This window comes from Pediculus humanus, genomic scaffold (genome assembly GCF_000006295.1).
Source record: "Pediculus humanus corporis 1103172107401 genomic scaffold, whole genome shotgun sequence".
NCBI classification, from domain to species: domain Eukaryota; kingdom Metazoa; phylum Arthropoda; class Insecta; order Psocodea; family Pediculidae; genus Pediculus; species Pediculus humanus.
The window spans coordinates 64,862-77,499 of NW_002987026.1; the positions used below are offsets into that span (position 1 = coordinate 64,862).

Sequence of the window (12,638 nt, forward strand, 5' to 3'; positions counted from 1 at the left end):
TGGATGAGAGAAAGAGTTTAATTGATGGGGTGAGTCAATGACCGGTGATGAAATGAAGAAAAGGGGAGGGGAAAATGTATCGTGGGAAGAGTGAAGTTAGGTGAAAGGAATTTATGGGAGGGGAAAAAATAAAAAAAAATAATTATTAAGAAAATATCGCAGGAAAAATAATAAAAAAGTCGTAGGACGGACGATGATAATATGGAGAAAAAAAAAATTTTATTTACTCTATGACATAAATTTTTTTTTTTTTTTTTAAATAAAGGATTTATAATAATAATATTAAAAAGTGTTCTCTTAGTCGTAGCGGTTAAAACGCTTTAAGGAGTTTTCAAAAACCGTAAACGTTGAAATTTCATATCTTTCATTTTTGTTGTCCAGTTTGTACCGTTAAATAATAATAGTAATAATAATACTAATAAAGGGTAAAGTTTTATAGCGAGACATTTCCTGTATGATGAAACCTTTCACCGTTTAAATCATTTGTAATAATTTAATTAAAATAGAATAAAATAATAATAATAATAATAAATACCAAGAGAAACATAAAACAAAAGGAGAAATATGTTTAGGTTTGACAGAGACCGTTGTTACATCCCAACGATAATTTTTTTAACTGAAAATTTGAGCTCTGATTTTCAAAAATCATCCTTTTTCAAATATTTTTTTTTTATTTTCTGAACAAAAAAAAACTCCAGCCGAACACCTAAAGTGTCACTTATTTCGAGAGCCAATGATGATAATAATGATAATTTTTTTTGTTGGAAAAAGAAAAAAAAAATTTTTTTTTCTCGGAAAATTTTTAAAAATTTTCTTTTGTTATTAAAAAAAAAATTATTATTATTATTTGCATTGTTTCCACTTATTTAATTCTCTAAAAAAAAAGTAATAATAATAATAATACTGATGATAATAAATAATTTTTTTTTTCCTTTGGGAAAATTTTCCGTAATAAAAAAAAAAAAATTTTTTTTTTTTTTTTCATTTTTTTTTCACCGTTATTGTTTCTTCCGGAAGAAACAAAAGAGAACAAAAAATAATAATGATGATATAATTTTTTTGTTCTTTTTCTCTATGACGTCACAAACAAAAAAGGAAAAAATCAAATTTGACAAATTCGAACCCGATCGTGGTGAATTCATTTCTCACTTTTGTCATTTCATTAAAAGGAAATTAATTTTTTTTTTCTTCTTCTTCACGATTTTTAATTTCGTTTAAAATTTTTCCTTTTTGTCTTCTGCTAAATTGTGATTTATTACCCTGAATTTCATCTCGGTTTTAAGCACCTTAACTTTTTTTTTCTTTTTGTTTCGCACACAAACAAAACAAAAAAAAAAAAAAATTTTTTTTTTTTTGTTTTGTTTTTCTCGACTGGATAAAAAATTTTCCGGATTAAATATAATCTGATTAAGAGTGACGTATGATCCATTAAGACTCTTTTTTTTTAACTTTTTTTTTAACGGTGAGAGCCACGAAAATGAAATAATAAAAGATTGAAGGAGAGAGAAAGAAAAAAGAGAGGGGGAAAAGATGAAATGGCGTAAATTCTTTGTTGAAATTTCAAATGTTATAAAATAGGAAAAGGGACGATAAAACCGGAAAATTCTGAAAGTAAAAGAAAAGGGGTAACACTTTAAGAATAGAAAAAATTGGGGTATAATTCATTTGAAAACAAACAAAACAAACTTATTCAAATATTAAATACTTTAAATTAATAAGAAAAAGTGTGGGAAATTTTTTTTTTTTTAATGTTTAACTTATGGCTTGGGGAAAAAATTGATAAACGACAACATTTCGTCAAATTTTTTAAATCTTTTTTTTTTTTATTAATTTTATGATTCGGGGACACCTGATCCGTTAATAATTTGGGGTAAAACGCCGCATTTTATCCCGAAACGTTTGTTTTTTTTTTAAATTTTATTTGAAAAAAAAAATCCAAATTAATTTTTCTTGTTTTTTAGGAGGATAAAAAAAAAAACTAAATTTTAATCCGATCAAATCTGGATAAAAAATTTTTTATTTAATAAAAATGTTTTTTTTTTTTTCTGTTGAACTTTCGAACTTTCCAGAATAGAAAAAAAAAAGGTAAATAAATAAATAAACGAAAGTAAAAAAAAAAGAAACGTGAAATTAAATATTTAATTAAAAATGTTTTCTTTAGTTAAATTAAATTTAAGCAATTAACAAGTTAAAAATCTTCTTTTCGCTCCCTTTTTTTCTGTCCCCCCTTCCCCTCCCCCTTTCCTCTTCTTCACCGCCGTCGGTTTTCCTTTCCCTCCCCACCTTTTTCCGCAATGTTTTTTCATCTTAAATTTTTCATTTCACCTTTTTTTTTTTTTACCTCATTTTTCGGTTTGAAAAAAAAAAAAAGAAAAATTTAAAGGGTAGGGGAGGCCATGGAATTTTCCTTTTGAGGGGCCGGGGGGCACGTTAATTAGTTTTTCTTTTTTATTTTAAATTTAATTTAAAATATAACCTTGACAATGAATTTAAAAAATTTTTATGAAGGATTCTGGAAAATTTTTTTTTCATTTTCTCCAGTTGAAATGAAAAACAAAATGAAAAAAATTTTCTAGATTACAATGAATTCTATTGGTCAATCAATCAATCAATCATTTTCTATTTGCAATTGATTAAATGGTTTTATTGTTTGCTTTAAAAATTTATACTTCATCACATATTATTATTATTATCATCATCGTGAAATTTGTTCAATAAAAAAAAAATTGATTCGTTTGAAGAAATAAAAATTTTTTTTTTTAATGTCGGCCATTGAAAGTTCTCCTGGAAACGTTTTCCATTTCATTTTTTTTTTTTTTTTAATGGAGTTTACTGGAACAATAAACTCTAATAAACCTTTCTTTTTTTTTCATTCTTTTATTCTTTTTTTTTCCCCGAGTACTTTTTAAATCTTTTTTTTTTCTCGAATACCGCATAAAATGTTTCGAATTTTCCTGAGAAAAAAATTTTCCGAATTTTTTTTTTCGGTTTTTCCCACAAAATTTTTTTAATTCCCGTTAATCCATTTTCGCGTATGTAAATATTATTAATAATATTTTATTTTCAAATTTTTTTATTTCTTTTGTTTATTAATTGCAAAATAATAATAATAATAATCGGGAAGGAATAAAAAGAAGAAAGGACGGAGGAGAAAAGAAAGAGGGAAAAAAAATTTTTATTTTCTCTTTTTCCTTTTTTTTCTTTTCTTTTATTTTCTTTCATTGATTACAAGCAGATGCTCAAAAGTTTTTAACTCTGATTAGTTTTTACAAAATGGCGGCGAAAACAATAAAAAAAGGAAAAATCATTTCCGGATAAAATCAAAATAAAAAAAATAAATCAAACGTTAAAAAATAATTAATAATTTCTTCTACGAGTCCCGCCGCGCATTTCCCCCTATTTTTTTTATTTTTATTTATTCACGTCGTAAATTAAAAAAAAAAACGGAGGGGGAGGAAGAGAGGAAGGGCTTTGGGGAAAAGTGGGGGGTAAAGATTTTTCCGATTTGTTGTTTTTAATAAAAAAAAAAATGAAAAAAATGAAAAAAAAAAAAACTTTAAAAAACTTTTCATTTTTTTTTGTTTTCGTTGTAAAAATTAATTATTATTATTATCATTATTATTATTTTTTGTTTTTATTCACGACCGATTCGTTTTGACGTGTAAATAGCGTAACGAAAAAAAAAAAACAAAAAGAAAAAAATTAAAATTAAAAAAAAAAAAAAACTTTTCGATTCTTTTCATAGCTCGTACATGCGGTTTATCGTCGAGCTGCTATCGAAAGGTTTCAAAGGAAAAAAAAAGGGGGGGAGAGGGAGGGGGGAGGAAAGAAAAAGGAATAAAAACAAAATGGAAAGAGAATGAAAAAGAAAAGAAAAGAAAAGAAAAAGGAAGCAATAAACAAATGTAATTTAAAAAAATGTTGTAAATTTTTCACATTTTCTTTTATTGCTCTTGTTTTCAGCCATGATGAAGTTGTTTGTTGTTGTTTTCTTTTTTTTTTCTTTTCACTTTTTTTTTTTATATAAATTCAAAGCCCGTTATTTAAATCCCACAATTATTTATTATTATTATTATTATTATTATTATTATTATTATTATTATTATTATTATTATTATTATAAATTCGAACAGATTAATTTAAATCATCATATTTTTCCTTTTTTTTTTTTTTACATTCTTTTACCTCCGAAATAAAAAGGTTAAAGGTTAAATAACCGTTTAAAGAAGGAACAAAAATTGTTTTATGCTCCTTCTCCGGCTGCTGCTGCTGTTGCTGCTGTTGCCGAAAATTATTTTTACCATCTGTTTTTAACAAAAAAAATTTTTGATAACGATGATAACATTTTCTTTTTTTTTTCCGCGTGTGTTTTTTAATTTATCGATTCATCCAAATCAAACACAAGCGCGCCCGTATTTGTTTTAAAACTTTTTTCTTTATTATTGACACGTCAAAACGAATGTGCGTAGCGATGCGTAAATAATTTTAATTAAAAATTTTTCGATTTTTTATAAATAAAAAAAAAAAGAATTTTATACCGATAAAAAATTTGATTTATTATTATTATTACTGTAATAATTTATTATTATTATTTGACAGTGAACCCGAATGCGTGTGTGCGTGTTTGTGCGTGAAAAAAATTAAAAAAAAGAAAAAGAAAAAAAATTTCAAAAAACGCATAATTAACACGTATTGCGGTTAACCGAAGATTTTAAAGCACGACAAACAATCACACACACAAATGAGATTTTGGTTGGTTTGTTTGTTTGTTTGTTTGTTTTTTGTCGTATGTGTGAAAAAATTATTATTATCATTATTAATTGTAAATAATATTTATAATTTAGTTAAAAACAACTTTTGTATTTTGTTTTTTTTTTTTACTGTGAAAAGAAGAAAATTTTAAACGACCTTCAAGTTTTCATCGTCAGAAATAACCGGAAGGAAAAAGCAGAAGATATTCAGAAGAAAAGAAGAAAAAATGATTGAAGATAGAAGAAGAAGAAGATAAACAACAAAAACAAACGAAAAAAAAAATTATTATTATTATTATTATTATTATTATTAGGTGATAAAACATATAAAAATTTCCATTTAAATTTTTTCCTTTTTAAAAAAAAAATTTAAATCGTACACGAAATCCCATTTTTTTTTTTTTTTTTTAATTTAAAAGGATTCAAAGGAAAATTTCAAATGAGAGTGAAAGAGAAAGAGAGAGAGAGAGAGAGAGAGAGAAAGTGAGATTAACGTTTTTTTTTTTTTCAATTTGTTATAATAATTGTACCGATTTAAAAAAAAAAAAAAATTCAAACATGGCGACAGGAATTTAAATATTTAAAAAAAAAGTCAGCTTTTTTAATTAAAAAAAAAAAAGAATCAAAGGAAAAAAAAAATTAGGGGGGAGGAAGAGAGGGGGGGAGAGCAACAACACAATGGAAATGAAAAACATTTCAATTTCAAACTCATTAACCGGAAACATGCAAAAAAAAAATAAATAACAAAATTCCCTGCGAATTAAATAATTGTACTATTATTATTATTATTATTATTATTATTATTATTATTTAACAGAGAGAAAAAAAGAAAATTTATATTATCGTGTCATTAGAAAAACGTTTTTTTTTTTTTTAATTTCTCAATGTAAAAAAATAATTATTACTATTATTTTCCTAATGGATAACAGTCACGTAAATAAAAATTTTTTTTAATTAATAAAAACACGTTAAATTATAATTATTATTAGACTGTTATCACTGTTAATGATAACAATAATAATAATAATAATAATAATAATAATAATAATAATAAATTTAAATTGTAAAAAAAAACAAAACAAAAAAAATTGTTATTTAATTAATTTTATCGACTGTATTCGAATAATGCATTTCGAAAAAAATTATTAACTTTTTTTTTTAAACTTTTTAAAAAATTTGTAATGTGATAATAAATTGTAGTGAATTGTAGGGGAGAAGAGAGTGGGGCGGGAGCGGGGGGCGGGAAGTGAAGTGGGAAAAGTGGAAAATCAATCATCACTACAATTTAATGAAAAAAATTTTTTTTTTTTATTGTATATTGTTTTTTTTTTATATTCATTTTGTAATTATTTTTATCTCAATTTACATCGTAACGATTGTAATTGATTGTAGTGTACAAACGATTAAACATAATCGTCGTAATGTTGTGGTTGTTGTTGTTTATGTTGTAGTTAAAAAAAATTTTTTTTTTTGTTAAATTGCACAGAGGCTTGAATACTATTTTTCCTCTTCTTTTTTATTTCACTCGATCGCATAATTATTTTTAATATTTTTATTTATTATTATTAATGATGATGTAATATGATAACATTGATGATAAAATTTAATAATAATAATAATAATTTAACGTAGGTCGATTTACGTCACATGGATGAAAAAGCAGGTTCGAACGTTGTCGAAGTTGGCGTCGATCTTTCGGAATTTTACATGTCTGTCGAATGGGATATACTAGAAGTACCTGCCGTCAGGTAATTTTTCTTTTTTTTTCTTATTGTAGTCGTAGTTTAGTAGTAAAAGTAGTTTTTGTTTAGTATCTCGTAGTATTGTAGTTTCCATTGCTCAAAGGAAATAACAAAAAAAAAAAACAAACTATTTACATTAAAACTATTAAATTCCCAGCCGTCCTTTTATAACCATCATCACGACTTTAAATTTAAAAAAAAAAATGGGGGTCCGATATTTTCCCACTAGAAAAAACTAATAATAATAATAATAATAATACATCATATTTGATGGATGTTTACCACTATTTATTATTTATATTCTGGTAGAAAGTTGATAACGGAAATAAAATTATTTCGATTTCCCCCCCCCCGTTGAATTTTTTATGTTTATAAACATTATCTATAAGTTTTACATGTGCGTCACACAACATAAACATAAACATTTTTATTCCAATTTATTTAAAAACATTATTCAAAGGTTTTAAAAAACATAAACATTTAGAAAAAAAAAAAAAAAAAATCTTTTCCAGTAAGGTTTTTTTTTTTTTTTTACTTCACACCATTATAAATTTTCCAGGTTTCTCTTCTTTTTTTTCTCTCTCCTGATGTAAAAAGGGGAAAAAACCTGGAAAATTTAAATAATGTATTTTATGTTTACGTCGGTTTTTCCTTTTTTTTTTCTCCTTCATCTTATTCTTATTTTTTTTATGTAGATAAAGCGAACGTGTTTTTTTTAAATAAATAAATAAATATATATTTTTGATTTTTAGAAACGAAAAATTTTATACGTGTTGCGACGAACCGTACCTTGATATCACGTTCAACATAACCATGAGACGTAAAACATTATTTTACACGGTTAACATAATAATACCCTGCATGGGAATTTCATTTTTAACCGTTTTAACATTCTACTTACCGTCCGACAGCGGTGAAAAAGTAAGTAGTACACATGGAAAAATTCTTATCAACGTTATCAATTTTATTATTAATTATATATATGTTTTTAATTAACAGGTGACGTTGTCTATATCGATACTCATTAGCCTTCACGTGTTTTTTTTACTAGTCGTCGAAATTATACCTCCTACGTCACTCGTCGTACCTCTTCTGGGAAAATATTTAATATTTGCCATGATTTTAGTTTCCATAAGGTAAGCAAAGATTTATTTCTTTTATTTTTTTTTCGGGGGGCGGGGAGTGGGAGGTAATGGGAAGTGAAAGGTGATGGGAGTGGGAGGTGGGAGTGAGAGAGAAAGGAAGGAAGTGTTGTTTTCTGCAAAAAAATTTATCTCGTGTCGTCGGGAGTTTTACGGAAAACCGGAAAAAAAAGTTTTTATCGACCTCGAGGTCGATGAACTTTTCTTTTCGTAACGTCTCAGGTGATAATTGATAATAACATTTTATGTTTTTTTTTTAAATATTTTTAAACGATTTGATGATTTCGAATTCCGAAAAACAAAACAAAACTATATTCCAAACGCGTAAATAATTTTTTTTTTTGTTTCCGCGAATAAAAAAAAAATAGGAGGGGAAAGGGGAGGGGGAGGGGAAAGGAAAGTAAAACTTATTAAAAATGGCGCAAAAAATTTATTTATATATATATATTTTTTTTTTTTTTTAATTTTAATAAATTTTTTTTAACCAAAAAAAAAAAAAAACTTAAACTTTCTATTCGTTCGTTCGTTCGTTCATTCTTTCATTCATTCATTTATTCATTCATTTCCCTTATCATTTCCCTCACTTGAAAATATCGAGTATTATAATAATAATAATAATAATACCAAAATTGAATTTTCTATTTAAAAAAAAAAAAAATACTTAACCACACTCAAGCTGAAAAATTTTTAATATTTTCCGCCATTTCACCTTTTCCTCCGTCCCCCATCCCCACTCTCCTCCCCTTAAAATTATTTTCTAGTAAAAAAATTAAAAAATAAACTATAAATTTTTTATAGTCTATATTTATTAGAGGTTTTCTAATCTGCAAAATCGTTTTTTTTTTCCTTTTAAATAATATCACACACTCTGACTACGACGGGTAAAATAACAATAATAATAACGGAAGAGGAAAATTTTTTTTAAAAGGATAATAAAAAAAAAAAAGAAGGAGGAGGAGATGAAGGGGAAGGGGAAGAAAAAAAATTAAAATTTTAAATTGGCGTTAAAATTACAAAAAAAAAAAAAAAGTTTTTTTTTACGTTTTTTCTTTTTTGTGTGTAATGAATATTGTTTAAGGTTGAATTTTGCGGTTGGTTACTGGTTAAAATCCTTTTCAAAGGAATTTATTCAAAGGTAAAAAAAAAAAAAAAAAGGAAGAAGGATATTCATTGATAATAAAAAGATTAATTATTTTAAAAAATTTTCTTTTTCGTCGTCGTCGTCGTCACCGTTTATTATTATTATTACTATTATTACATTAATTTTGTTTTCCGACAATATAAAAGTTCTTTCCCTTTCCTTCCCCTACTCCTCGTTCCTCCGTTTCCTCGTCTTTCCGTTTTTTTTTGTATTTAACGTAAAATAAACGTCAAAAAAAAAAACTTTTTTTTTTTAATATAATTTTTTTCCTTTTTTTTTTCTTAACAAAATAAATTTTCCTTTTTAATTTTTTTTTTTTGTCATTTTCCTTTTTTTTTTTAATTTTAACTTTCAAAAAGTTAATCGTATGGATTTTAAACGTCCTTTTTTCCTTTTTCCTCGAAATAAAACAGGAAATATCCGATGATGAACCTTAAAAAGTTTTTAAATTAAAAAAAGATACATTTGGGGGAATTTCAGATCCCCCCCTTCTCCCTTTTATTATTAATTTACTACGACAGATTTCAAAAAAAAAAAAAAAAATTTTAAATTAAAATAAATAAAAATCCCTCACAATAATAATAATAATAATAATAATAATAATAATAATAATAATAATAATAATAATAATAATAATAGTAATTTTTTTGTGGGGGGGGGGGAAAGAGTAAAATAAAAAAAACGAACGGTTTTATTTTTAAAAAAATTATTTTTACATTCTAAAAACGTTCGATGTAGAAAGAAAAAAAAGAAAAAAGAAAACATGGATGTGCGTTAGTTCGTGTTAAAAATTTTTTATTTTTAAAATCAATTTATTATTATTATTATTATTATTATTATTATTGTTATTATTAAATAAAAAGTTTAAAATTCGTTAAAAGAAATTTTTTATTTAGCGGGTTCAATGAATTTAATAATTTTTTCTAGCATATGCGTTACCGTCGTCGTTCTTAACGTTCATTTCCGGTCACCTCAAACACATAAAATGGCGCCTTGGGTTAAACGTGTTTTCATTCACATACTTCCAAGACTTTTAGTTATGAGGAGGCCACAATATCAATTCGAACCGCACAGGTATATGCATGTACAAATTTTTATAAATAAATTAAATTTTTTTTTTGTTAAACCCCTCCCCCTACCTCCAACCCCATCCCCTTCCTCCGTAACCTTTTTTTTCTCTTTTAAACCGATTTTGTTTTCGCTACATTTATTCAATCTCTCTCTCTCTCTCTCTCTCTTTCTTTCTTTCTCTTTCTCTTTTTTTTTTTTTAAAACGTGCTTTTCTTTTCTTTTCTTTTTTTGTGTACACATCTCTAAAGTTTCATTTTGAACGATATTGCTTTTGGTGTTAAAAAGAAAGAAAAAAAAAAAAAGGAAAAATCTGGAATTTTTCTCTTCTATTCAATAAAAAGATTACGTAATATAAAGTTAAAAAGTTTTTCTTCCTCCTTTTCTTTTTCTTTCCTTTTTTTTTTCTTTAGGAATTTCATACGGGTGAGTTTTATTATTATTATTATTATTATTATTATTATTATTATTATTATTATTATTATTATTATTATTATTCCGTGTTGACGTATGCAAATTATTTAAATTTAACAATTCATTATTATTATTAAATTTTATTTTCGAACAAAAAAAAAAAATTAAAAAATTAAAAAAGAAAAAATTATTTTATTTATTAGGTTCATGTCTAGAAGAGTTGTTGTACATACGGTTAAAGGTAAAGAAGTACAATCTTCTTATTGTCCGTATCCATATCAAACAACAGCATCGACGGAAGAATCAAAAATATCCGATACAATAAGTACAGTTACAAGACAAAGGACACTTTCAAAGGAAGATTTTTCTCCAGAAAGGTTAGTTATTTATTTATTTTTTTTTTTTTTAAATCTTAAATCAATCGGAAAAAAAAATTGTTTAAATAAATAAATAAAAAAAGTTTTTCTTTTTCTTTTCTTTCGGAAAATTTTTTATATATAATATTTATGCGTTTAAAAAAGTTTTTTTTTTTTTTTGTTTCGATAAAACCTTTCCAAAAAAAAGGTTTTGATATTGATAAGAAGAAAAAAAATATTTGAAATTATTCAAAAGGTTTTAATACGCGAAAATAAATTTATAACGACGTTAAGTCAAAAGGAAGTGAGACAGAGAGAGAGAGAGAGAGAGAGAGATAGAGAGAGTGTGAGAGAGTTTGTTCTCTTGTCTCTTCCTTTATGATTTATATTGTATGGGTGACTATATGAATAATGGATTCTTGTCACATCCTTTAAAAAAAAAGTAGGAAGAGTAGGAAAGATAAAAAAAAAAAAAAAAGGATAAAAAAAAAGGGATAAATATCGAAAAGGATGGAAAAGGTTGCGGTCGATTTTATTTTTCATACAATAACAGAAAAAAAAAAAAATTTTTTTTTAACAAACACACAAACAAACATAATTTATTTAATTAATTCATTCGTTTCGATATAATTTTTTTTCAAATTTTTTAATATCAATCATCAGTGTTGCCAACTTTTTTTTTTTTTTTTTTTTTTTTTGGTAAAGAAAATCGGAAAACTTTAACTAAAACTTTTTTTTTCTCGTTTTTTGAATTTTTTTATTTTATTTTATTTTCCAAACATTTATTTAATTAAATATGACGTCATTTCCTACGTATTAAATCAAATAATAATAATAATAATAATAATAATAATAATAATAATAATAATAATAATAATAATAATAATAATAATAATAATAATAATGATAATAATAATAATAATTTTTATTATTGCGATTTTATTTGCAAAAAAAAGTTACCATCGATTTGTTAAAAAAATTTAATTTTCTTAAAAGTTAAAAAAAAAAAACAGTTTTGGCTTTCGATTACATCAAAAGAAATTTCTAGAACTATATAAAATTTTTTTTTTACTTCCTTTTTTAAAAACCGGAAGTGAAAAAATCATTTTAAAAATATTATCATTATTATTATTAGAAAATATTAATAATTTTATTTTATTTTGTAAAAGTTTAATCGATGGGGGACCAGTTTTTGGCGGAAGTTGTCAAATACACGGACCACCACAATCAGAAACAGAAGAATTATCATTATCGGGTAATGGTTGCGGTGGTGGTGGTGGTGGTGGGGGTGATGATGGTGGGGGTGACGTTGGAGGACTCAGCGATGGTGAAGAAATAAAAAGTCCAACAATTAAAAATCCTGCCTTTTCACATTCTATGTGCCCTTCAGAAATACACAAAAGTTGTTTTTGCGTTCGTTTCATTGCCGAACATACAAAAATGTTGGAAGATTCGACAAAGGTAAACACGATCGATCGATCGATCGATCTATCGATTCGATCGATAATCGAATTAATAAATAAAAATTTGGTTTTAAGGTCAAAGAAGATTGGAAATACGTGGCAATGGTTTTGGATAGACTGTTCCTTTGGATTTTCACACTCGCCGTTTTAGTTGGTACGGCTGGAATTATTTTACAAGCTCCGACATTATACGACGATAGAATACCGATAGACAAACAATTTGCAGAAATACAAACGTCGACGGTCATTCGATGTCCGCCGCAGTAGTTAACATATATTTTTAATTAAACAAACAAACAAACGAACAAACGAAAAAATTTGTTAACTTGATATTTTGTTACATAGAGATTAAAGATATACGAATAGATCATGTTTGTGTGTTTTACGCTTATCGGTATTATCATTATTATTAGGAAAAAAAGAAAAGTTAACAGACGACAACGACAACCGACGACGCACAAAATTCAAAACAATAATATTAATGATAATGATAACGATGAATAAAATTGAAAATTAAATTACAAATGAAGACAAACAAACAAAACACCTTTCGTTTCTATT

At 25.2% G+C, this 12,638-nt stretch overlaps 1 protein-coding gene across 1 annotated transcript in view; it reads left to right on the plus strand.

Annotated features, from left to right (window-relative positions):
* Positions 1–12,344, plus strand: part of Phum_PHUM049620 (acetylcholine receptor protein alpha 1, 2, 3, 4 invertebrate, putative) — a gene marked incomplete at both ends in the record, with an annotated part of 53,271 nt that extends 40,927 nt beyond the window's left edge. Inside the window, 8 exons of the mRNA XM_002423267.1 lie at positions 6,384–6,499; positions 7,246–7,414; positions 7,493–7,629; positions 9,704–9,850; positions 10,462–10,635; positions 11,784–11,869; positions 11,930–12,075; positions 12,153–12,344. Coding sequence (XP_002423312.1) covers positions 6,384–6,499; positions 7,246–7,414; positions 7,493–7,629; positions 9,704–9,850; positions 10,462–10,635; positions 11,784–11,869; positions 11,930–12,075; positions 12,153–12,344 — 1,167 coding nt within the window. The remainder of the gene's footprint in view (positions 1–6,383; positions 6,500–7,245; positions 7,415–7,492; positions 7,630–9,703; positions 9,851–10,461; positions 10,636–11,783; positions 11,870–11,929; positions 12,076–12,152) is intronic.
* Positions 12,345–12,638: the final 294 nt, after the last annotated feature.